This window comes from Emydura macquarii, unplaced genomic scaffold, assembly GCF_026122565.2.
Source record: "Emydura macquarii macquarii isolate MOO-44397 ecotype Brisbane River unplaced genomic scaffold, CSIRO-AGI_Emac_v2 contig_2768, whole genome shotgun sequence".
Lineage (NCBI taxonomy): Eukaryota > Metazoa > Chordata > Testudines > Chelidae > Emydura > Emydura macquarii.
This window is the reverse complement of record NW_027132905.1, coordinates 44,153,251-44,178,071: the sequence shown is the minus strand read 5'-3', so window position 1 is coordinate 44,178,071 and position 24,821 is coordinate 44,153,251. Positions and strand designations below refer to the sequence as shown.

At 49.3% G+C, this 24,821-nt stretch overlaps 1 protein-coding gene across 4 annotated transcripts in view; it reads left to right on the top strand.

The window, feature by feature from the left end:
- SAMD11 (sterile alpha motif domain containing 11) overlaps window positions 1-24,821 on the top strand; it is a 174,434-nt gene that overhangs the window by 110,618 nt on the left and 38,995 nt on the right. For all 4 annotated transcript variants that reach the window (XM_067567293.1, XM_067567296.1, XM_067567295.1 and 1 more), the window contains exons 6-7: window positions 10,170-10,262; window positions 22,551-22,715. In XM_067567293.1, coding sequence (XP_067423394.1) covers window positions 10,170-10,262; window positions 22,551-22,715 — 258 coding nt within the window. The remainder of the gene's footprint in view (window positions 1-10,169; window positions 10,263-22,550; window positions 22,716-24,821) is intronic.

Genomic DNA, 24,821 nt, shown 5'->3' with positions numbered 1-24,821 from the left:
GCAATCGGACGTTTAAATGGTGCTAAGGTATGGCACCACCCACAGCTCTGTCTGAAATCGCTGTCGTTAGCATTCACCTTTGAGAGCGGCGCAGCGTGGTTCGTGCCGAGAGAAGCCTGCACAGGCGCAGCGGTTGTGCAGGATGTTTGAGGGAATAGCAGCTCGCCGGCCTGGACCACACGCGTGCGATGCTTCGTCTCTGTCAAAAGAGGTGATGAGCCAAGGCTGCGCTGTGCTTCCCTCCTGCTCGCTTGCTCTAAGGAGGGTGCCAGGTCACATTGGTGCTGCCGCTGGCCTGTGTCACCTGCCAACTCCGGGGCCGTGGCGAGCGTGTCCTGACATCAGAGAAGGGGAAGCTTTAGGGGTGCGTCTTGGGGTGAGGGAGTGATGGTGGCAGGCTTTTATCACAGGGCGGGGTGGGTCCGAGAAATTAGATGGGGAGCAGCTCTCGGAAGAACAGACACAGAAATGTGGGACCTCCCACAGTGAGCATGCACAGCCTAAGCGGGGGGAGGCGGGATTGAGGTTTCTGGGGTCACGGCACTCCGTGGGATAGTGCTTCGCTGCCAGAGTCTCATCTCATGGCCTTGGAGCCCTCTGCATGCACTGATTACAGCTCAAATCATGTTTGTGAGGCAGGTGCAGGGGTTACGATACCCATTTTTCAGACAGGTGAACTGAGGTACAGAGGTTCTTCTCCAGAGCAGCACAAATATTTCCCCAGAGAGACAGCGGGTCCCTAGCAGAGATGGGAATAGAATCCAGCAGTCCTAACTCTCGGGTTGTCTGCCCTGATCATTAGACCGCACTCCTTCCCAGAGCTGGGGATAGAACCCAGGAGTCCCAGTTTGTAATGCCTCTGATATAACTCTTCCCCAAGCCAGGGATAGACCCCGGGACTCCAGACTCCCAATCCCTCTGACCTAACCACTAGACTTCCCAGCACGTCCTCCTCATAGCTTTCCTGGGAGGGGGAGAAGGGGTGTTCACACTTGCTAACCAAAACTCCCTGGGTAGCATATAAAACGAGTCCGGTTGTGTGTCTCTCAAGCTCAGCGTATCCTCTCTGCGAGTGTTTTCATACTCTGAGTATTTACCTCTTTTTTATGGCTCGGGGTGTTCTGTAACCTTGGGGAGGTGGGGGACAAGGGGGAGTTTGTGCACATTTGCTCGCGCAGTGCAGTATTGCAGACAGATTGGAGGATGGCTCCAGGGTGACCTGCGCCTCCCTCGGTCACATTCCTTGGGAATCTCAGTACTTGGGCAGGCCTTTGAGGCACTTCGCTGCAGCTCATGCAGAGCGAATGGTCGCAGACAGCTGGTGAGCCGGTGCTGACATGCTGTGCGAGAGGCAGAGTGTCTACCGGTCACAGTGGAGAACTGGGACTCAGGCGACTCCCAAACTTGGGGAGGGGAGCGCTGACGGAATATAGCTTGGCACTTGGAGTCAGGATTCCCTGGGTTGAATGCCCCTCTCTGCCACTGACTTTCTGTGTGACCTTGAGCATTCACTTGCCCTATTTACATCCGTGTCCCATCTGTAAAATGGACCTAATGCTACTAACCCCACCTCCTGGGGGTTGTGCGGCTTGTGTAATACTTCGAGGTCTGTAGAGGATGGTGCTAGAGGAGTGCCTTAGCCGTTTCTTGGGGGTGGGGTCTAAATATTGCTCTGTGGCTATTTATCAGCTCTTACTGCACGAGATACAAGAACAGATCTGCGCCCCAAGCTTTTCCCGTTCTCTTCCCGACTCTGCGGCTGATCTCCCTGCAGGCGCTCCGGTTTCTTCCAAGGGCGGCTCAGGAAAAGCCTGTCAAAATGGGGAGAGGGAGGGAAAGGATTTTTTTAAAAAAGGAATAAATTAAGAGTCTGTCTACACTGCCGTCAGAGCTGTGATTGCATTTCGGGTAGACAGATCCATGCTGACTTTGATCTTGCTAGCGTGGCTAAAAATAGCAGTGAAGATGCAGTAGCAATGACCATGATGCGGGCTAGCAATGGGAGCACATAGCCAGGGTTCCAGATGGGCTTGTATAGTCCGCACGGGGTCTGTGCCACCACGTCTTCACTGCTGGCTTTAGCTGTGCTGGCTAGATTGAAGCTAGCTCGGGTTTGCCTACGTGAGCTGCAGTCAGATCTCTGATTGATTGCCGTGCAGATGCACCCTGAGACTTTTTGCAAGCCAAGACTGTAGTCTGGCCTATTCAATATGCATGTTCAGCACCCCGTAACGGGAGTGATCCCGTCGGAAAGAGAAACCGTCAGCCCTTCCCATCTCCTCAAATACTCCATCCCTGTCCAGTGCCCCCCAGTGCCGGTCCTGTTTCAAGAGTATTTTGTTACAGAGAACCTGAAGGGTTGATGTTTGGGGAGAGGATTCCTGGCTGCAATATTTGCAGAAACCCTGGTATATGCAAAGAATGGTCCCAAGCCACAAAGTTTGGGTGCAGGCCTGGATCTGTGAGGTTTGCTGTGCTTTCATCTCGAGCTACAGTCTCATGACTTGTTGGCAAATTATTATTTATCATTTATTATTTGTTTTGTGGTCATGGCGAGGAGCCCATTGTGGTACGCACTGTTCAGACACAGAACCAAAAGACACTCCCTGCCCCAAAGAACTTGCAATCCAACGATACAACAGAAGACAACATGTGGAGACAGACAGACAGGAAGCAACAAGACAGTACCAGTCAGCATGATAGGCAGTGGTCTCACCACACACACCAGCTGCTTTACCTAGCAAAGTCCTCTCAACCCGTGAGCTGCCCAGTTGGAGGGATGAAACCTTCCATCTCCGGAAGGCTGCAAAGAAACTGTTTCCAGAGCTGCCCAGAGCAGCATCATTGCACTGCTGCTCTTTTGGTTTTGAGCTACAGGGCTTTCCCCTGTTCTCTGCAAGAAGTAAACCTGTGGCAAGGTCTGCTCATTGTACTCCCCAGCACCGAGATCCCGGCTTCCAGAGGCCTACTGCCTTTCCTTCCCCCTCGGCCCCCCACCTTCCCTGAATAATTTTTTCCACACCCATTGCCCTCGGTTAAATTATGGCCCATAATTCCCATGACCTTCTGCTTCACTCTCTCTTTGTTCCATTGATTCCTGCAGGCGAGGGGCATAGCTGATCAGCCGCAAGATTCCCCGCTGCTGTGCTCAGCCCACCAGGCGGCCCCTCGCTTGCCAGCCTTTGTTGTCAGCAGTTCACGGCCTGCTGGTGCTGCTTCTCACTTTCAAGGCAGACCAAGAAGCCCATCGCCAGGGAGGCAGTCTCCAGAGTCCCTGCAAACCTGTCACCCGCTGCTCAGGGACAGACTGAGCAGCCAGGCCTGAGTGGGGGGTCTTTCTGCCGGCCATCCCCTGCGGCAGCTGGCTGCACGCACTGAACGAGAAAAAAAGAATGTACTAAGATGCCTCTGAGCCCTTTCAGGCTGGTTAGTGGGAACTGTCTGTTATACCCTGGGCTTGAATTAGGAGGGTGGGGAGTTAGGAGCCTGGAAAGACATTTTCCCCTTGTTAGAATAACATGGAGAGAGAAAAGGATGGTTTCACGTGTTAAACGTTCACCAGCTGAGCTTTGGTTGCACCCCGTCTAACCTGGCTCCGCTTCTGCAGCAAAAGCAGTGGCCTGGCTAGGGAACGTAGGAGCGACACTCTGACCTTTCCCCGTCATTTGTGTCTGGAGAATAACACTCTGCACTGCAGAAGAACCAAAGGCGATCCCTTGGCCTCCTTTCTCTCTGTGCTTGGGGGAAGTTTGCACCCACGTGAGAGACGCCTGACGTGTGAGTCTGCAGAGTGACTTGTCACCGTGAGCACGAGCCCAGCTGTCCTGCCCTGGTTGGCAGAGGACTGGGCTGTACTGCCAGGGTGAGGTGGCGCCCATTGGAAAGTCACAGCAGAGAGCTGTGTGCGCTGGTGGCACTGACTGGGAAACAGCACCTGCATAGAATATCCCCGAGGCCTAGGCGCACTGCGTAAAGTGCCGGGATCCCTCTTGGTTGTTCTTGTTCTTTAAAGGCATTCCCTACCGCCTAGGGCCCCAGAATAGCCCGTTCCCTCACTTTATCTGAGGGCAGTGTGTCCCAGTCTATGTTTTTGTGGGCTTACCTTGGAGTCAGCCATGCTGGGTGAGCCAATGCATGAGCACCTAGTCGGCTCCAGCGCCACCCCGCTGTCAATATCAGCATGCTGCTGCCCTGCGTCCACACTGGCGCTGTAATCTGGCCCTGAGCAGCAGTAACAGCGAGCGGGGCATGTATCCTGTGATCCGGAGCGCCACAGCTCACTGCGTTGCTCTGTCCTCACATTCACGGGGGGGCTCTGGGGCAGCTTTTCTGCCCACGCTGGGGATTGTGGAAGGAAGTGGTCTAGGCCTAGGAAATTCATTTCCTGGCAGGCCCCAAGCTGGTATGGGGGTGGGCTCCTTCATGGATCCTGCTCACCCTAATAACCAGGGACGGCAGCGACTGTGTTTCTTTGGCATGCCCCTGCAGGAGCTGTTGCCAAGAGACAGTCGCAGGTGTTTCAGAGGCGGCTTTTGGCCTGGAAGAGCTGAAGGCGGCGGCTTGCCGTTACCAGCACGAGCCCGACAACAACAGAACGGGGCCATGTGGACATGGGGGCGTAGATAGAGCTGAGGCTGTTTTTCGTGCAGACCCGGCCCCCAGGCAGACTGCTGCTTCTGGCCCAGGAGCACAGTTACTGAGTGGTGGGGCTGCATGGGGATGGGAACTCGGGAAGGCCAGCAGTGGGCCCAGAACTTTCTCAGGAGGAATTAAACCGCCACGGCACTGGAGTGCGCCATGGCACCTAACGGCCAGGCTGGCAGGAATGAGCTGCTTCAGCTACGCCTGGAGACTAGCCAGCCCTGCCTCCAGCCAGATGAGTGAGCTCGGCCGGATTGCAGTAGGGACCACCTGATAGGCAAGTCCACCTGGTGGGCGCAGGGGAGCCAGCAGGCCTGCTTTTAAGATCAGCAGCTGGTTGCTGGCTGCTCAACCCTTCTCCTACTGCTGCGATCACGCCTGTGCCAGCCTTTCTCCAGGCCTTGATCCTGCCCTGCTCCAGTCCTACTCACGCCTGAGCCCAGCTCCAACCCTCAGCTTGACTCCTGGTTCATGACTCCAGCTCCTGCTCTGACCCCTAGGCCTGACCATCGGCACCCCAATAGCGACGCAGATCACACCAAGAAAAGAGGCCAAGACAGTCCGGAGGTGTGTTGCTATCACCCTGAAGAAGCCATGAAGCCTGGATTGTTACAGATCTGTTGGCAGTCAGTTCACAGTGGGAAAATCTACCTTGGTTGGTGCATGGTCTGGTTCGCAAAGGAACTAATGCGGGTGCTGGCCCTCAGGGTTGGAAAAATTGGAAATATCCTTGAAATAATTGTGCGGTTTGAATGGGTGGGGTTCCTGTGCTGTGCGGGTGCAATTGATGGGATGCATATACCCATTCTATGCCTGCCATTGAAGTGAGCCCCTTTAACAGGAAGGGATACTGCTTCATCATTATGTGCTCCTTAGTCTTTTCCACCCAGGGCCCCTCTTATTTAGCAACATGGGAAGGATGAGGTTGTTGAACTCCCTGACACTTGGTTATGTCTCCCTTCTCACTGAGGCCCCCGGTGTGCCATGACTCCTTGGGCTCTGTTCCCACTCTGCCACTGATTCTCCGTGTGTCCCTGGGCAGGTGTGTTAACCTTTTCTGTGCTACCTGTTCCCCATCTGAAAAGTGGGAATAATGAAACTTCCTACCCCGTAGCGGGAGTGAGGGGACTGTGAGACCTAGGGTTAAATTTTCAAAAGCCTTGAAGTGACATAGAAGCCAAGTCATCCCCTTTCAAAACTTGGCCTAAGTCCGGTTGACTTTCAGGGCATCTGAGGCTCCAAAGTGTCTACAACACTTGAAAAGGGGACGTGGCTCCTCTGTCACTTAGGGGCTGGTGAAAGTCAGTTCAGATTTGCAAAACACTTACAGACCCTTGGACGAGAGGCGCTACAGAAGTGCAAAGGATTATTGATTCCGTAGCACATTTGCATTGGGAGGACTAATCCATGCATCCTGAATACAGACAGAGCCAGTGCCATGCTAAACTTCCCCAGCTTTTAGAGTGTCACGTCTGTTTCCTTTTTCCTTGTGGCTGCACACCACGTGGTATCCCTGGGAGGAAGTGGGGAAGAAACAGCATCCTTCCCTAATTCCACCTACTGTATGTTCCCAGCCTGATTCACTTGGTGGTGTCCCACTCCGGGCATCGCAGTGCACTGGCATGGAAGCGCCTCCCATTGAAATCAGTAGCAAAATTCCCATTGATTTCACTGGGAACTGGGTGGGGAGTAAGCATGGCTCTCGCACTGTAGCAAGCAGCCCTCTGAACCTCCGTATTCCCCCAGGTATTTGGGACTGACGATGCAGGTGCAGGGTCTGATTTAATGCAGGTTGTTGGGCCCATGGGAAGTCTGTCTCTCAGAAACAGAAGTGTTATGCCTAGCGTTGAAGGTGATCACTATTCTCAGGCATCCCATCAGCTCTGGCATGTTTTGTTCACATGGTTTCCTTGGTCTAGCTTCATAATGCTACTGTTCTGCTGCCAATGCCTTTCGTTTTCAACTTTAAAAGCTGCCCTGATTTGGCCTCTTTTCAGTTGAAATTCCCCACGGGGTAGGGGAAAGAGGGGATTAAAAAAAAAAAAGCCATGCTTCCATCTGAGAATGCACCCCTTCTGCGGGTGGCGCGGGCTGAACTAGCAGCTTGTCTCATTAGCAATGGCAGGAGACCTGGAAGCGGCCTTTGCCAGCACATCTACAGAAGTCATTTTATTTTGCAGCTGCTGCTGCTGCTGCCACCAAGCCGGGGGGAAACTTGTTCAAAGCTGGGTTTTTTTCTCCTTTCCTCGTGCGTCCGTCCAAAAAGCGGATTTCGATAGGCCACCCCTGGTGTGGAATGGTGTGTTGGGATGGGTGGCAGGTGCTATAATGGGGCATATCTTCGCCAGATGTGGCTGGTGTGTCAAGGCTATGTACACAGATCAGATGTAGAGGGGAGAGGACCAATCCTTCTGGGCTACAATATGAATCTTTGCACTTACATAGCCCCTTTTACCCCAGGGTCTCAATGGGCTCTGTGAGGTGGGCTGTACTACTTCATTTCACAGATAAAGAAGCTAAGAGCAAGGATGGTCTTGTGGTTAAAGTACTGGCCTGGCACTTAGGAGGCCTGCATTAAATTCCTAGCTCTGCTGCAGATTTCCAGTGTAATTTTGGGCACGTCGTTCTGTGCGTCTGTTCTCTGGCAATAATAATTCCTTTCTCATAGCCATTGTTAGTCTTGCCTGCTTAGACTGCAAGCTCTTCAGGGGCAGAGACTCTCTTTCATTGTGTGTATGTACAAGGCGTAGCATAGTGAGATTCTGGTGGCAGCTGAGGCCTCTAGGCCTTGTTGTAATGTAAAATACATAAGTAATAATGAGACCCAGAGAGGTTAAGTGACTTGCTCATGGTCAAGTAGTCTGTGGCAGAGTTAGGAATAGAACGTAAGTGACTTACTGTGTGTTGCACCGAGGCCATGTGCCTTAACCACAATACCATCTTTCATTCTCACTGTCCTATGTGCTGCAGTAAAACATGTTTTAAATAAAACAAGAGTGAAAACCAAAAATACTAACTGCAAAGTTGGCTCATGGTTTCGTAGAGAAGAGATTTAATATAATGGAAAGAACTCCCACGCTAAAAGTATAGCAAGAGTCCTGTCATCTTTTCTTTCCCCTTAGCTTTTTTTCCATCTTTTAGGTTTCAAAATGGAACGTGCTGATTTGACAGCAAAATAACATTATTTAGAGGCTTTTGGAGCCTCAGGACTGTGTGTGGATATGAGATACTAGAACTGGGGCCTCAGGTCTCGCTGGCATTAATATGCTAACATTACATCTCTGAAGATCTGGGTTCAAATCCTGATCTGGTCACAGATGGAAAACAGTGAGCTGTAGCTAGAGTATGACCCGTATCGCCTGTGAGTGCGTTTGATCAGCCACTGCACTTGTGGACATGTGTTGAGTGGCTGGTGCTTAGGAGTTTACGGGGTGGAGCACGCTCATGAGTCTGAGACCAGGGCAAAGAGCCAGTCACTTGTTGATGTTTGTACAGCATAGTCAGTGTTTTGCCGGTACCAGGGGCCTGCTGCAGGTCAGGAGTGACGTGATACAGGTCAGAATGGATGTGTGTTGACAGAGCTGTGCGTATGTTTGTGCGGTTGGAGTAGTAGGACAGAGGAGAGGCTGTAGGTCATGAATGAGGTGCTTTGGCAAAGCTGCGAAGTTGTAGATGCTTACTGCTGCTGATAGCCACTGCCATAAACCACCAGTACCCGTCAGTTTGCATCACCAATTCCTCACTTGAATCGTAAGCACCGTCTCGGCCCCAGATGCATGAAATCAGGCCTTAATATGATTCTTCCCTCCTGCCCAGGTTGGGAGTGGGGAGCAGAGAATGGGGACTCTGTTGTTTTGAAACTGCAAATGCTGGATGAGAGAAAGCCATGGGATCTTGGCCTCCAGCTCCAAGGGTTTGCAGAACAAAAGTATAATAATTACCAGGAAAATCAACACCCAGAATGAGGAGTTCCGGATAGCTGGGGGGAGAAGGGAGAGAGGCATTGTCTTGTGACCTGAGTACAGGATGCCGGGCCAGGTACTCCTTAGTTTGGGTCCTTGCTCTGCCAGTTGACACTGTATGTGGCTTTGGATGAGTCTCAGGCCTTTGTTTCCCCTTGTGTAAAATGCAGATGACAATGCCCTACTGAAGGCTGAGTTAAGGCCTTGAGTGTGGAGTGTCTTGAAGGTCTGTCTTTCTCTTTGAGTCCATCCTTTCTCCCATCTGTTTTCAGATTGCCACCATTTTCTTGTATTTACTTGGTTTTTCGGTTATGGATGGCTGCAAACCTTCGCAACCCTTCCAAGCAGCGATTGTGTTAACAGCCTGGGTGACAGGGTCACGGGGAGATAAGATCAGAGACAGCTTGTGCTCTTTAAAACCTTGAAATGCCACTTGTAACTTTGCCGAGTTCTAACATCACTCATTGGATAAAGGCATTTCCTGGCAGGTTCTGCTTTCCACGTGTTCCCGTCTGTTCTCTGCACCATTTGGACTGTGTCAGAGACAACTCTTTACATTGTGTCTCCCGAGAAACAAAATGCCAGCTCAGTCAACTAGATTTAGCTAGCTGAACTTGAAGTAATGCGGAGTGACTATTAGTACTAAGGACGCTGGTTTGGATTGAGATGTCATGTGGAAGGGAAATAATTTTTTGTTGTGTTAAACAGTGGTGATTTGAATTGTATCATTTCTTAACCATCAGAAATGTTGAGCAAAGCACAGATGCTTTGCATGCATGTTGACTCATAGACAGGTGCAACATATACTCTCTCAAATATGGTACTTTGTTTTCAAGGTTTTTTGAGATGCTGCATCTTTAACAAGCCCTTGATAAATGAGAATTTGATGTTCACAGTGACGGACTGTCTCTTCCTTCCTGCCCATATGCAACTTCATGCTTTCAGTTTCCCCAGCATTATTATGGGAGGATATTGATTTTAAATCTGTTCAGGGGACGCTGTAATTGTATATTAGATATTTTGCGTTGGCTTGCAGGGCTGCACTAATGCAAAAGGCTCGAACGTTTCCGTACAATCTAGAGGGAGAAGATTGCTAAGGACCTTGAGGTTTTTTTGGAGGAGAGAGAGATACTGTGGTAGGAAGATTCAGAGGGAATTGTTTTTCTTCCTCCCCCCCTTTTTTCCTTCCCCCAATTGCTTTGCATCAGGGAATGAAAGGAGTGGAAACACAAGAGGGACAAAAGGCAGCCGAACAAATGATGAAACTCAGTAAGGAAATAAACTAGATTCAGAATTTACGGCTTAAAATCATTGCATTGATCACTGTTTGAACAGTCATTACATCCCTTTGGACTGCATGATTAGGAAAGCAGATCTGGGCTCTCAAGATGATGATTTTTCTTTCTTTTTTCCCCCACCCATAGCCTGACTGTATTTAGAAAGCAAAATGCGAAATAAGTCTCTGGTTGATTCTGTGAAAGGGAAAGAAGTAGAGCGTTATCTGATACTCAAGTCTCTCATTTCTCTCTCTCTCTCTCTCTCTGTGTGTCTCTCTCTCTTTTCTAGATGAAATTTTAGGTAGGAGAAGAGTATGTTCTCCCAACAGCAGCAGTGAGTGTCCTTTAGAAAGCAAGAAAACCCGAAGCGAGTCCCCAAAGGGTAAGTGCTGCTTCTCTCTCCCCTCTCTCCTCCCCATTTTCTTTTCTTAAGAACCTAACTTAATTGAAATTAACAAGGGAGGGATGTGAGATGCTGAGTAGGAGCTTTCGGTCTCTGTGCTGAGGAGTGCGAGGAAGGCTACCAGTGCACAGCGTTTTCTTCAGCTAAGTGGAAGGAAGATCAGAGTGGAGGGAATTATCTCCCTTAATTAGACTGATTATTTTACAGTTTAAAAACCAAGCCAGGAGCTCTTGAGGTGGATTTGGGGGTGTGGGGGGTAGGGTTTGTCTTTTTGAGGCAGGGTGCCTTGGTTTGGATATTTAGTACAGGATACGCACCGTATTATCGTATTGGCATCTGCTTTTTTGTGTGTCTAATTACGAGTATAGTAAAAGTCCAGCTAGATATTCCTTCTGCGTTCATGATGCTGTTCCTGTATAGATGGAATCCATACAGTTGGGGAGGAAGGGATGTTTTGTTTTTCATTTTAGGGTTTTGGTTTTTTTTAAATCCCCTGATTTGTTTTTATGCCTTCCTCCCATAAATAGGATTTTAAAACTTTCTTTACAACTGGCAAAGTGGAGTGGGTGATGGAGCCTGCAGTTAATGAGTTCGTCTTGGGGTTGCGTAAATGAGGTTTTGCAAGCCGTTCACTTAGAGGCTTTGTTGTTAAGTTCAGACTAATTAGCTGTCAGCAATGCCCACCTCAATCGTTACTGCTTAACCTGCGCTCTTCTGGCCATTTAAAAAAAAACAAAAAAAGCGTCAGGCTGGCTGCCTGCAAGCTAGGTCTTGTTTCATAGGGTTGGAGTCCAGCAGCTGAAATTCACAAAGGAGGGGTGGGGGGATACACCCCCATATTAACCAAACCAGATGGTCTCAAAAGGGACTTCAGCCTGTAGCGTTTTACCGTGGAGCATTCACGGCTTCCTAAAATAACGCCTTGTATTGCACCTCCTAGGAGTGCCTGGTACAGCATCTAGGATGACACTAATTCTAAATAATAATCTTTTATGTAACCCCTCCCTGCCTCCTACCCCCAAATTACGATTAGAAGGGCATTAGTATTCCAAAAGCAATCCTTGTTGCCTGCTAATGGGTGCGAATAGTACCTGGTACAGTAGCTGCTAACATTACCTAGTAACATGCACTCATTCTCATTAATTTCTTTTATGTATCCCCTTCCTGCATCTTATCTTCAAACTGTTCCAGTTAGGAATGCATGAATAATCGAGCAGGAATTCTTGTCAGGAGCTAGCAATTCCTGGTATAATGGGTACTAAAGGTACTCCAGGACCATATACTGGTCTTAAATTATTTCCTTTCATTTGTTCATATGCCCAATTCCTGTCCTCCTTTTGCCCTCCCCTCCCCGAGTCACCATCATTAGTGCATATATATTCCAGGAGGAATCCTCTGTGGGTGCAGAAATGCGTTTATTACTCAGGGCCTTTAAATTTTCAGTGGCAAGCTATGCAATACCACTCCACAGTTTGCCACAGCTTCCTTAAAGGAGTTAGCACACCCACTACCCACCTTTGGGCTTCTGCTGACTCTGTCTCTTCTACTGTGCCTTAGCCATTGCATGCTCTGAAAATGAATCACAGCGGTAGCAGTTTAATCTGTCTTGCTGAGAAGCAGCTAAACTTTAATCAGGCTGTTCAAGACCAGACTATTGTTTTTGGATCTACGGCTCTTAGCCCTGCTCCCCAAAAAGGGCCCCGTTCTGCACAAATTGGAGTCATTTCAGTACTGCTTGACTTCATTGGTTGCAGGGTCAGATAATAAATGATCCAGGGCCAAATCCCCTCTCTCCATCCCAACCTCACATTGGAAGTTTGGGTGAAATGAGAACCAAATCAGAGCCAACCCTTACTTTTGCAGACCCAGCCCCTGATACCCATACCAGAATCCCCAGTTTCCCCAGAATCCCTAAATGGTGACAGCTCCACTACACTTTCATTTTCTGCCCCCCCTTCCTGTCTCAGAAAACCTTCTCTGCCCTTTAAACTAGTCCACACTGAGATCGACACAGACATTCTAAGCTATATGGATCTCTTTTAAACCTCCAAAGTTCTCCCTCTTCTGGAGCACACATCTTGAGATTGTTTAGTGGCTGCTCTTCCCCTAGGTACTGTATAAGGCCTTTGACCCATGGGGATCAGTTCTGTGCTAGCTGTCTGTGAATAGCTAGGTTCCCCTGATCACTGTAAATGGGATGTTTTGTGTTGTTTGTAGGTGCTTTGGGGGCCTGATGGGTGGGGGGTTCCGTTGGAGAAGCATAAAACCACACTAGACTAGATTAGACTAGAGGAACCTGGAACATCCGAGTTACCAGAATGGATCAGACCAACGGTCCATCTACTCCAGTATCTTCGGTTCAGCAATGACTGGAACCAGCTGCTTCACAGAAAGGTTTACCACCCCCATAATAGCCAGGTATGGAATATCCTACCTGCAGGGGAATGTATCTCCTCACCTCCTCTCACTTAGGGCATGTTTATGCTGGAATAAAAGACCCACAGTACAGCTGCAGCTGTCCCAGGTCAGTTGACTCGGGCTAAAAATGCCTGTGTAGACGTTTGCGCTCGGGTTGGCCCCTACCCCTTTGTGAGGTGCCAGCCCAAGCCTTAATGTCTACCCAGCAGTTTTGCAGCCTGAGCCCAGTGATCCTGAGTGAGCTGACCAGGGCTGGTGGCGGGTGTTTAATTGCAGGGTTAGTGACTTATGCCCAGAAGCATACCAATGTACATCCTTTAGAACTGGTTTAACCTAGGTATTGCAGCTGTGAGCATTCTCATTATCTCTGCCAAGCCTCATTCTTTGAATCTGGCTGAGCTCAACGATATTATTATTAATCATTTGTTGTATTGTGGCACTGCCTAGGAGCCCTAGTCATGGACTGGGACCCCATTGTGCCTGGCACTGTACAGACACAGAACAAAAAGGGAGTTTCTGCCCCTAAGAGCTTACAATATCTGACATACGAAGGGCCACACTGGGTCAGACCAGTGGTCCATCTAGCCCAGCATCCTGTCTTCCGACAATGGCTAGTGCCGGGTGCTTCAAAGGGAATGAACAGAACAGGTGATCCATCCCTTGTTGACCATTCCCAGCTTCTGGTAAACGAGGCTAGGGACACTTCAGAGCATGGTTTTGCATCCTGGTTAATAGCCATTGAGGGACCTATCCTCCATGAACTTGGCTAGTTCTTTTTTGAACCCCGTTATAGTCTTGGCCTTCACAACATCGTCTGGAAAAGAGTTCTACAGGTTGACTGTGCGTTGTGTGAGGAAATACTTCCCTTTGTTCGTTTTAAACCAGCTGCCTATTAATCTCATTTGGTGACCCCTAGTTCTTATGTTATGAGAAGGCGTAAATAACACTTCCTTATTTATTTTCTCCACCCCAGCCATGATTTTATAGACCTCTATCATATCCCCCCCTGAGTCGTCTCTTTTCCAAGCTGAAAAATCCCAGTCTTATTAATCTCTCCTCATATGGAAGCTGTTCCATACCCCTCATCATTATTGTTGTGCTGTGCTGTACCTTTTCCAATTCCAGTATATCTTTTTTGAGATGGGGCGACCAGATCTGCACGCAGTATTCAAGATGTGGGCGTACCATGAATTTTTAGAGGCCATATGATATTTTCTGTCTTATTATCTATCCCTTTCCTAATGATTCCCAACATTCTGTTAGCTTTTTTACTGCTGCTGCACATTGAGTGAATGTTTTCAGAGAACTATCCACAATGATTCCAAGATCTCTTATTTGAGTGGTAACAGCTAATTTAGACCCTATCATTTTACATTTATAGGTGGGATTATGTTTTCTAATGTGCATTACTTTGCATTTATCAACATTGAATTTCATCTGCCATTTTGTTGCCCAGTCACTCAGTTTTGTGAGATCCCTTTGTAACTCTTCACAGTCTGCTTTGGACTTAACTATCTTGAGTAGTTTTGTATCATCTGTGAATTTTGACACCTCATTGTTTACCCCTTTTTCCAGATCATTAATAATTATGTTGAACAGTACTGGTCCCAGTACAGAGCCCTGTGGGACACCACTATTTACCTCTCTCCATTCTGAAAACTGACCATTTATTCCTACCCTTTGTTTCCTATCTTTTAACCAGTTACTGATCCATGAGAGGACCTTCCCTCTTATCCCATGACAGCTTAGTTTGCTTAAGAGCTTTTTGTGAGGGACCTTGTCAGAGGCTTTCTGAAAATCTAAGTACACTATATCCACTGGCTCACCATGCTTGCTGATCCCTTCAGAGAATTCTAGTAGATTGGTGAGGCATGATTTCCCTTTACATGTAGACTCTACCCTAACAAATCGTGTTCATCTATGTGTCTGATAATTCTGTTCTTTACGATAGTTTCGACCAATTTGCCTGGTAGTGAAGTTAGGCTTACCGGCCTGTAATTGCTGGGATCGCCTCTGGAACCTGTTTTAAAAATTGGCATCACATTTGCTATCTCCCAGTCATCTGGTACGGAAGCTGATTTGAATGATAGGTTGCATACCACAGTTGTTAGTTCTGCAACTTCAGGCTGAAGTTCCTTCAGAACTCTTGGGTGATGCCATCTGGTCCTGGTGATTTTTTACTGTTTAATTTATCAATTTGTTCCTAAACCTCCTCTAATGACACCTCAGTCTGGGACAGTTCCTCAGATTTGTCAGCTAAAAAGAATGGTTTAGGTGGGAATCTCTTGCAGCAATGATTTCCTTGGAGATGCTAGAGAAGGCATTCTTATGCTTCTTTCCGTTAATATGGACTTCTTCTTAGTGGAGAGATTTTCTTGTGGACGCTTCCTGTCACATTCACGATCACATAATTTTCCTTAGATAGCAACAGCCGTTCTTTACATGGAAAGGCAACTTAAGGGACATGTTCAACAAATTTCTCGGTGTGACCAAGCGCTTTGTAGGGAAGCTCTCCTTCTATGTGCATACAGCAAAGAGTGAGATGAAGGATTTCCCAGTGGTTAGGGCGCTATTGTAGGACTTGGGAGACCTGGGTTTGAATCCCTCTCCACTACAGATTGTGAGGTACTCAGACACCATGCTGATGGGAGCCATATAAGTGGTTAAGACAGATACTGAAACATCAGATCAGCATTTTAGCTCTGCCTGCCTGCATTGCAAATTCGGCCATATCCAAGACTTCACCGTAATTCAACGAAGGGCTTAAAATGCGCCGAGGGTGCTGTCTGTGCTGCAGAAGGGAACCATCCTTTAACTATGTCTGGACAACCACCTCCTTATAGTCTGGTTGCAGCTGTAGACATATTCCCCTCCACTGCCCCTGTCCAATGGGGTGGACTCCCCCAGAGTGGTTGATCAGCTGCTAAGCAACCCTAGTAAATGTGTGACTTTCCAGGAGTGTTAGAAAATGGGCACCCACCCTGTGTTGGGTTATTGAGACATGGTGACCTAGAACCTGTCTTGGGGTGTTTGATGCAGTAAGTAGGAGCGGGAGTTCGTGCGGCTGGGACTCACGTATGCACGTGCAGGTGGGAGATAAGTGGAAAGAGCCCACCTGCAAATCCATTGATACATCACTCAATTAGCTAAACCAGTGCTGGGAAGGCACCCGGGCAGGGCTTGTGCAAGAGCAACGCACGGGCACACCCTGTGCAGAGCTGGCAGCTCATGAACTATCCCAATCTCTCTTTCCAATAGCGGGACATGTGCTGCCTTCTGCAGCAAGCTGGGATGGGAGGCAGGTTTGCCATTTCGCAGTTGTGGGCAGTGGCATCAGTGGCGGGAAGGCAAAACCCTGGCCTGAATTTCCCTGTCCACTCCCCTTATCCCCCCGCAGCTTGGCACCTGGCATTGCTTAGACCAGCCCCAGGCAGAGCTGCTTTAAGAGCTGAGTGAGCTAGAGGAAATCTCAGCTAATCCTGTGGGGTCTTTTGCTCAGACACTTGTAAAGTGGCCTGTGGGTGCTGCCCCCTGCTTTGTGTGCTCTGCCTTGCCACTGTCTACAACCCCCCGGAAGGGGCCTATCACCATTATATCACCGGCTGGCCCTAAATGCAGCTGTCACTCCCGGCAAGCAGCATTGTCTCTGAAATGGCCTTTTGACGAGGATAAGCGACCCTGCAGCACATCTTGAGATACCGTGGCTGCGTCTCGCAAAGCGAGGAGAACAGAAGCAGCCGAGTAAATCACTCCTTTTCTCTGACCCAGTGAAAAAACACCTGTAGGGCTGGAAACCCTTCCAGCAGTGAAGTAGTAACCTTCCCTTCCCCCTCCCTGCTGCACACACCAGAGATCAAAAGAGAGCCCTATCTTGGTGGAAACGGGGCCGCGCCAGCACTGCTGTCAAACAGAGCAGAACGTTCTCGTGTCTAATATGGAAATGTGAGCGTATCAGAGGCTCAGAGCAAGGGCTGCGCTGGCAGGTCACGGAGGAAGCTTTCTCCCTGGGAGACAATTCCCCAGTGAAATCTTCACTCCCGCAGCAGCAGCATGGTCTGGAGATCTGCTCCTCTGATCCCTGGAGACAAGAAATAAACCTGCATTATTGCACAGAGAGAGAAGAAAAATCAGGGAGAGGTTTTGGTTGGGTTTTTTTTGGTTGTTTTTGTTTTTTCCTATTTGAGCTGCTGAAAAATAAATCTGTTAGAAGCCTCCTCAGTTGGGGAGATTTAAAAGTAGACTGGACTAAGTGCTGGAAAATACACGGTAGGGAGTGACCTTGTCTTGTCCCTGTGGGGTGGACTGAATGACCTCATGGGGCTGCCATTCTCTTCTTTCCTTCTGTGAATCATTTAAAAAACCCCACAACCCTACAAACCAACTACAATACTTTGGATTTTTAGTTTAAAAAAAAAACAACCAGACCTGACCCTGGAGTTGGGCTAGAGCTGGAGAGTTAAGATCAAGACCCTCCCAAAGCTTGGGGGTCTCCAGATCTGTGTTTTTGGTCCGGATCCCTCGCCACTTAAATATCTATGGAAGAACAATATTCTGGCCATGCTTCTGCTTGCATTGAGATTGGCAGCAAACCTCCCAGCTGGACTACAATGGGACAGAAGCAGGCACCCTGTTTGCTGGGAGATGATAACCCGGCTGGCCAGGACGTGAATACTCAGCTCTGGTTTTGGCTCTTTGGCCACTGCTTAGCAGCAGCAGAATGCTGAGTTCACGGGACCAGGGACAGAGCATTGCAGTGCTACGCGCTGCACTCTGCATCTGATTAGAGGAGCAATGAAGGGAGTCCTGCTTCGTGAGGAGCTGGTGATCCCAGGTGCCTCTGAGCTAGTGGGTGTTCAAGGAGAGGTTCTGTCTGCCAAGTGGCAAGGCCTAGTGGAGGGCGGTTGCTTGGCGTCTTGCCCGGGAGACGAATCTCAAGGAAAGGGCTCTGTTTTCCCACCTCACGTTGTGAAGCCACCCTGCGTCGCTGTTGGGAGGGAGTCCGCAGTGGGGGGCAGTGGCGTCGTCATGGGCCTCACAGAGCCCTGCGCGGAGCCGAGAACCTGCCCGCTCTGAAGGTCTGGTTCCCTTGTGGCCTGACATTCTGGAGGGCACCAAAGGGGATGACGCTGTCGCTGTGTTGACAGAGCGATGCGGAGAGAGCCGCACACTCTCCGTGCACACACGGAGCCCGTGTCAGGGGGGCTGGACAGGAGAGCAGCAGAGAGACAAGCAGATGTCTGTCTAGGCCATTGCTTCTGAGCTGCGACACTGGAGTCCCTTTCACACCTGGCGGCTGGAGGAGATTTGACAAGATCAGCCTCCCGCATTACCCCCTGGTAATGACACAAGCAGACAGCAAAGCTGCCACGGAGCGGGAATTATCACTGGCTGAGTCATGTGAAATCTCCAACTAGAAGTGTGGAAATCCAGCTTTTCTCGGTCCACACCCCCACCTTGCACCTGAAATCTGCTGTGGGCTGATCGGATAGAGTTTATGGTAATTAAGTGTCATTATCCCCTTCCCCCCTCCTCCCCCCCCCGCCCTTTCCTAATGACAAGGCTGTGAAGAAACCTCAGTGATTTTCCTAAATCGGGGTCTGGGTCTTGTGGCTTTTCTCCTCAGAGCTCCGGTTAAGAGCATCAGAGGAGGGCTGAGACAGTTGATGCCTCTCTGAGCTTGCTGGGAGGAGGGGTGCCAGGAAGGCAGCAGGCTGTGGGCGGTCTTGTCAGCTAGGAGCGTTGGGGGAGGTGATTTGGAGGGGAATTCCAATCCCTTTGCTCCTTCCTGAAAGCACCAGCCACCTGCTGTACAAGCGGTTGCCGCGGTTGCCTCTAATTATCCACCACTCCTCTTTTGAGTCAATAGGTTTTGAGGCAGATGCACCCCGTGGAAGGGGTGGGATCCAAACTCCTGGCCACCGTGCAGCTCGACTCAGGCTTTGAACCTGTGAATTTCACAGGAAGTCCACGGGCCTCGAGATACAGACACACGTCGCTGGGGTGGAGTTTGGTGGTTGCAGCCTGTAGCCCTGGTTACAGAGGGCTGTGATGGGTGAGAATTTGAACTGAACTCTGTGGTTGACCCCAGCATGTTAGGACAGAAGTCGCTTGACCGTTCTCTGGGCTTTCTGCTCACCAGGGAAAGGGGCCGTGTGAAGTAGGGTGGGGTTTTTGGGAGGCTCAGGATAGTATAATAAGCCTTTTGGCTTCGTTCTTTTGGGGTTTTGGAGGAGGTGAAACAGTTTTTGTATTGAGATCAGGACCCCATTGTTCTAGGAGCTCTGTGAACACACAGGGGAGAGGGTCCCTGCCCCGAAGCTTTTATACTTTGAATAGACAGGACAGACAAAAGGTAGCCGGAGAAGGAGAGGTGAAGCAACGTGCCTGAATTTGCACAGCCGGACAGTGGCCGAATTGAGATTAGAGCCCATGTCTCCCCCATTGTGCCATGCTGCCTCTCCAATTCCACTTGCTCGCCTGGGTGATCATCCTCCCAGGGGATACCTGGACCAGGGGTCCTCTGTTTTCTGAGAGGTGTATACATAGCCAAGTGTCAGACACCCACGCGTCCATGACTGAGCTGCGAATCAAAGCGCCAGCGTTCCCAGGTGACAGTAGTGTCAAGCGACTGGAATTTGTCCCATTGCTGCCATCTTGGATTTGGAGCCAACATGGCGGCACAGTGGGACGGCTGCTTGTGAGGCCTGAAGGGCTCAGACTTGGAGACGGGAGCCCAGCTGAAGGAGAGAGAACTCAGGGCGAGCACGCAGCGGTTCCTTTAATAGATTACTCTCTAATTCAGTCAGCGCGCTGGCATTCTAGTGAAGCTACGCAATGGCTGGAGCCCTGTCTTTCCCCCCCCTTTCCCTCTGCCCGTTAAAGCTGTTATTGGGAGTTCCTCAGTGAGTAATGAAAAGGTTTTGCCTGTGGGGATGATCCAAGATAAAATAGTGTTAGAGCAGCCCCTGCCAAGACGCGAGAGCGGTAATTACTCCGAGTTCTGCTTACAGTAAACAAAAGCTGCTCCGGGTTTTATCTTCCTCAGTTGCTCTTATGGGGTCCCTATTGCCCCCGGGGAGAAGGTGGGACCTTTCTGAAAGGGATTCAGCCCCACACAAGAGAGGAAGGCTTGGTGAATGTAGAGACAGGTATATATGTGGTAAATCTGTCAATCAGAGAGCCTAATTTTGCTTTCACTATTCATGTAACCCCAGTGGATTCAGAGGGGGAAAGCAGACCTTGCCCATTTTACTTGACTTGTTGGAGACATTGGTGTGATTCATCCGTGCCTAGGGTAGCCACCTGAAAATGCTAAGGTCAGGGCAGTCTGTAAAAGGAGAGCAGATTCTCCCAACACTGGTGGGTGACACTGAAGTCAGACTTCCCAACCAGCCACAAACAGTGTTTCTGATTCCCCACACTGGTTATCAAGAAGCCAAAATAAAAATATACACAGCCCCTTTTACTGCATTTCAGTCTCTGGCTCCCAATTGGCCACTAGGTCCAGTAAGGAGACCAGTTATTTAAAACTCTATGCTCTTTACCAAAAAGGTTCCCCCTGACCCCAAAGGGTCAGCCACAGTATCAGATCAATATAAGTTTAGATCTTACCCAAAATACCATGCTGCCAGCCAATCCTTTAGTAGCTAAAACTAAAGGTTTGTTATAAAAAGAAAGAAACAAACTATAAGAGAAATGTTAAAGGATTAAATCAATCAGACACATACAAATGATTTGAAAGTCCATATATATCAGGTTTCTAGCAGAATTGTGGAGTTTGCAGGCTTGTATAGTCCCTGTGGTGTACATCCAGTACTTGGGTGGGTCTCAGTCCTTTGTTTCACAGCTTCAGTTCAGTTGTAGATGAGTTGATCCAGACGTAGACAGTAGACTAAAGACAAAATGGATGTGGTGCAGCTGCCTTTTATGTCCTTTGGCCTTTGCCATGCTGCTTGTGGAATTTTACAGGAATAAAATGGAGTCCAGAGTCACATGAGTAAGTCCTGGTGACTCATCAGGTATATCCCTGGCTTCTCCCCCTGGCCCCTTGTACCTGTGAATCTCTTAATGGGCCATTAAGCAGGCTATTGTTGCAGCCATCCTGTCTGGGGTGTCGCCCAGACACAGCACATTTTGAAATACAGATATATCAACCATATCCATAACTTCTATTACACATATAACACATGAACATCGTCATCTTACTTAGCACATTATAGCCTTTCTAACAGTACCTGACACGGCATATCTCATATGAATTATTATGATTTTGACATACTGATGTTAAACAATATAATAAATGCCCCCGCCCCCCCAATCCAGCCAGCGTGACAATTGGTACTGCACCTGTGAGTAAGCGGGGGAGGTTTGGCACCATAAGTTATTTCAGGGCTGGGTGGGCTAGTTTGTATGTTGGAGGGGGGGTTGTTTTTTTCCCCTGTTGTGACCCTGCTGGGGGTTAGGCGAAGAGGTGCAGGGGTCGAGCTGATTTCAAGGTTCAGGTGAGAATTACATGCTTGTCATCCAGACACCAACTGCTTCTTGTTCAGCTACTCAGGCTAAGGAGGGAATCAGTGGAATTGTCTTATGCCTCTTCGCCACACCCGTCGTCTTGAGGTTTAGGTCATGGTTGTAGAGTTCTGAATAAGTGACAATCGCTGCTCCTGTCTTGCAAATAGCTGAGCTGGTGGGGGGGTCTGGTAACTGCATCTCCTCTATAACAATTGTTCCATCACGGTAACCTCCCAGCCATTAATGAACTTACCTTCACAGTGCTCCTGAGAGACAGGCAAGAATTATCATCTCCCTTTTACAAATGAGGAAACTGAGGCACAGAGGCAGATTAAGTGATCTGGCTGAGGTCACATAGGGAGACTGTAGCAAAGGAACCCAGATCTTGAGTCCCTGCATGACACCTTAACACCAGGACCATTCGTCTTCTCTCCAGGGTAGAATTGTAGGGAGGGTGGGCTAACAAGGAGGGCATTGGAGTCCGGGTTCAGTTCCCAGCTCATACAGAGATGGTCTGTGTGAGCTTTGAGCAGTCCCTCCCTTTCACCCTGCCCTGTGCCTCTGTACCCCGTGCCTGCCTCACCAGAGTGTTGTGAAGAACCGCAATGACGAGTACCTAGAGAAACTGTTTCTGTGACTTCCCTTTCGGTAGCCGAGCAGACGGGTTGTCAGCGCTGTTCCTAGCAAAATTGGAGGTCTGCTGTCTGTTCTGCAGTTCTCACACTCGTCTACAGGAAGCCGCTGTGCATCCCGTAGTGACGGATCACGTTGCCCCCCTCTGTAGCCACCTCCTCCAAGCATGTTCTGAACGGCAGGGTTGGAAAAAAGGGGTGCGTGTCTGTCTAGGCATTAGCTGAAAAGAGAACTAGCATCCCCGAGGGGAGAGCTGAGACTTCAGTAAGTCTTTCATCATGCGCTTGTGGCAGCAACGCTCTCCTTACCCCCTTAGGTAAATTAAGTTTGCCTGTAATTTTGTTTGATTATAACGTAGCAGTCTTGGCTTCCAAAAAACACACGCGTGTGTGTGTGTGTGTGCACGCGTGTGCTGAGTTTGTAGTTGTTTGCCTGTGTTTGGAAGGGGTGTTTGGGAGCAGATTAAGAGGTGCGGGTGTCGGGTCTATAGGTTTTGTGCGTTGAGAGTACATGCACGTGTTGGGGGAGGGGTTGAGTTTGGAGGTTTTGCGTGTCAGGTTCATATGCATGTGTTTTGTGGTATGGGAGGGAGGATATCACTCGACTTTTGTTCTCTGGTCTCCCTGCACTGATGTGACTTCTTCCATCTCTCTCTCTCTCTCTCTTTTTTTTTTTTTTTTTTTTAAACAACCTTCTGCTCTTCAGAAAATTCCCACACGCCTGTGCTTGAGGACTCGGTGACTCAGATGACCCCAGAGGAACACTACAGACGGATGATGTCAGCTCTGAACGAACACAGCACCTTTGAGGAGCAGCAGCAGCAGCGCCTCTACCAGTTGGCCAACAGCATGGCAGTCCCCAGCCATGGTGGTACGGGCTTTGGGGCGGGAGGGAAGGGGCTGGTTTTGTAATTTTGTTTAGTTAAGTCTCTTGTATCATTAGTTCCCCGTGATCTTGTATACTTTCTGCAGCAACTGACCTGGGCTGTAACAACACCTAGTGGTGAGAGTGGAGAGGATCAGCTGTGAGCTTTGCTGCTGAGAATCTCAGACAGTTAGCTTGTGATTGCAGCAGATCTGCAGGCTTATCAGAAGCATGGCGTCCTTTCTCCTTCCTCCTTTCTCTTTGTCTTGGAAACTAATGTCAACCCAAATATTCAGAATCCTTGGTGCAAGTCTGACTTGGTCACAGGTGGAGTGAATTTAGTGGGTCTCTGCCTATTTCCATTTCATCACAAGCCCACCACTCCCTTTGGCACCATCCAGAGTGGTTGGCAGGCATGGCTGAGCAGGGGCTTAGTGCGTGGTCAGTTAGCAGCACTGAGGTGCAGGGGCAGTTCTGTGAGAGGGCCCAGCGCTGGAGTAGCGTGAAGTGTTGCAGGATGTAGTTGAGGTGCATTGGCAGTGCTGTGCCCAGGAAGCTCATACAGCACCTGCCTGCAGTGTATCTGGCTGCAGCTTGTGTTCATGACCCTCCACCTTATGAGGATTAAATTCACTGTGTTTTTAGGAATGAGAAAAGTACCATGCAAATAAGCCCAGGCGGCAATGAAAACTGTTCAGCGGGAAAATGCATAAGCCAGTGGGAAATGCATTTCTGGGGCTAGATGGACGTATTCCATCCCTGGCATATCTCCATTATTCAAACCAGATCTGCTGTGGGCAGAAACTTGGTGAACCTGGGAGCTGAAAGGGAGAAAAACCTCTTCTGTGCCCAGCATATTCATGTTGTGAGAGTCTCATCAGAGCTTTGCCACAGGGATGTGTAGGCAGCTTCCAGGCATTGCTTTCCGAACAGTCACCAAACACCACCACGGCAGGACAGTTGGGCTGTCTAATGCTGTGTTGGGTGTTGTGGGGAAACCAAGTTTCTTCTTTTTAAATTCGGAGTAGGCTAGGCACTGGTGGAGCAAAACCCTGAGTGAAGATGGTGCTGCATCAATATAGGAAGTGTCTTGTTCGTGCCGGTGTCACTCAAAAGGGGTAAGCTGCACGAGTGCGGGTCCCTTTTCATACTGGTGCAGCCCGTCTACACAAGGGATTTGCACTAGTGCAGCCTCATCAGTGCAAAATGAAAAACTTAGCCAGCTCTTAAAAACAACCCCCGATTCTGAACAGGTGTTTGTCTTGCTGCTTCTGCTCCATTATTGTGGGGATATTGCAGCTTCTTTGGGGAGTTTGTGTTCTAGTCCTATGGGGTTTGTGCATTCATCAAATAATAAAAATAGAAGTGTTTGTCCCTCGTACTAGGGAGCGCCTGACCTAGAACCAGGCGCACCATGCTTGAGGTATCATGAGCATCACCTATAGGGGGCGCTCGTTAGCAAAGCAGCCAGTAAGAAATGGTGAGAGAGCCCACATGTGTTGTACAGGTGTCAGTCTGTATGTGTGCCCTCCCTTCCCTTGTGCGTGCTGTGCTGGCACGGGACCGGCTGTGGCCAAAACAAAGCCATGAATTGTGCCTTCTGCCTTTTCTGATGCAAGGGCAGGTGAGTGAGGGGGGTGTCATGAGTGAATCCCTGGGGGGGATTACTGATCTGCCTTGGAGCAGGAGGGATTGTTGACAAGCGAGACTTGATAACTAACTGTCTGAGCACAGAAGTAGAAAGTGTCTCCAGGAGGTAGAAATGACATGGCACAGGAACCTTTAGTCTGTGTCCAGCTCTCTTCCTCTGCACCTCTGTACGCAAAGCCTTTGGCTGCCAAACTGTATCTGGCCTGGATTAACCAGGGAGAGAGAGAGTGAAAGATTGTGGGGGGAGCGGAAGGGGGAGAGGCAGAGCAGCATCAGCAAAGCATCTGATGAAGACTTAAAGGAGAATCTTCAATCTGGAGTAAATCCCCAGGGCTGCTTGTTAGGTTAATAAAGAGGCTGCCTTCCCCTTCCACTCTCCATTTGATTTGATTTGCTTCTCTGGGTGGCAGGAAGGTGATCCTGTTTAATGTAGAGTTAGGATTTGCTCAGCATTACAGGCGC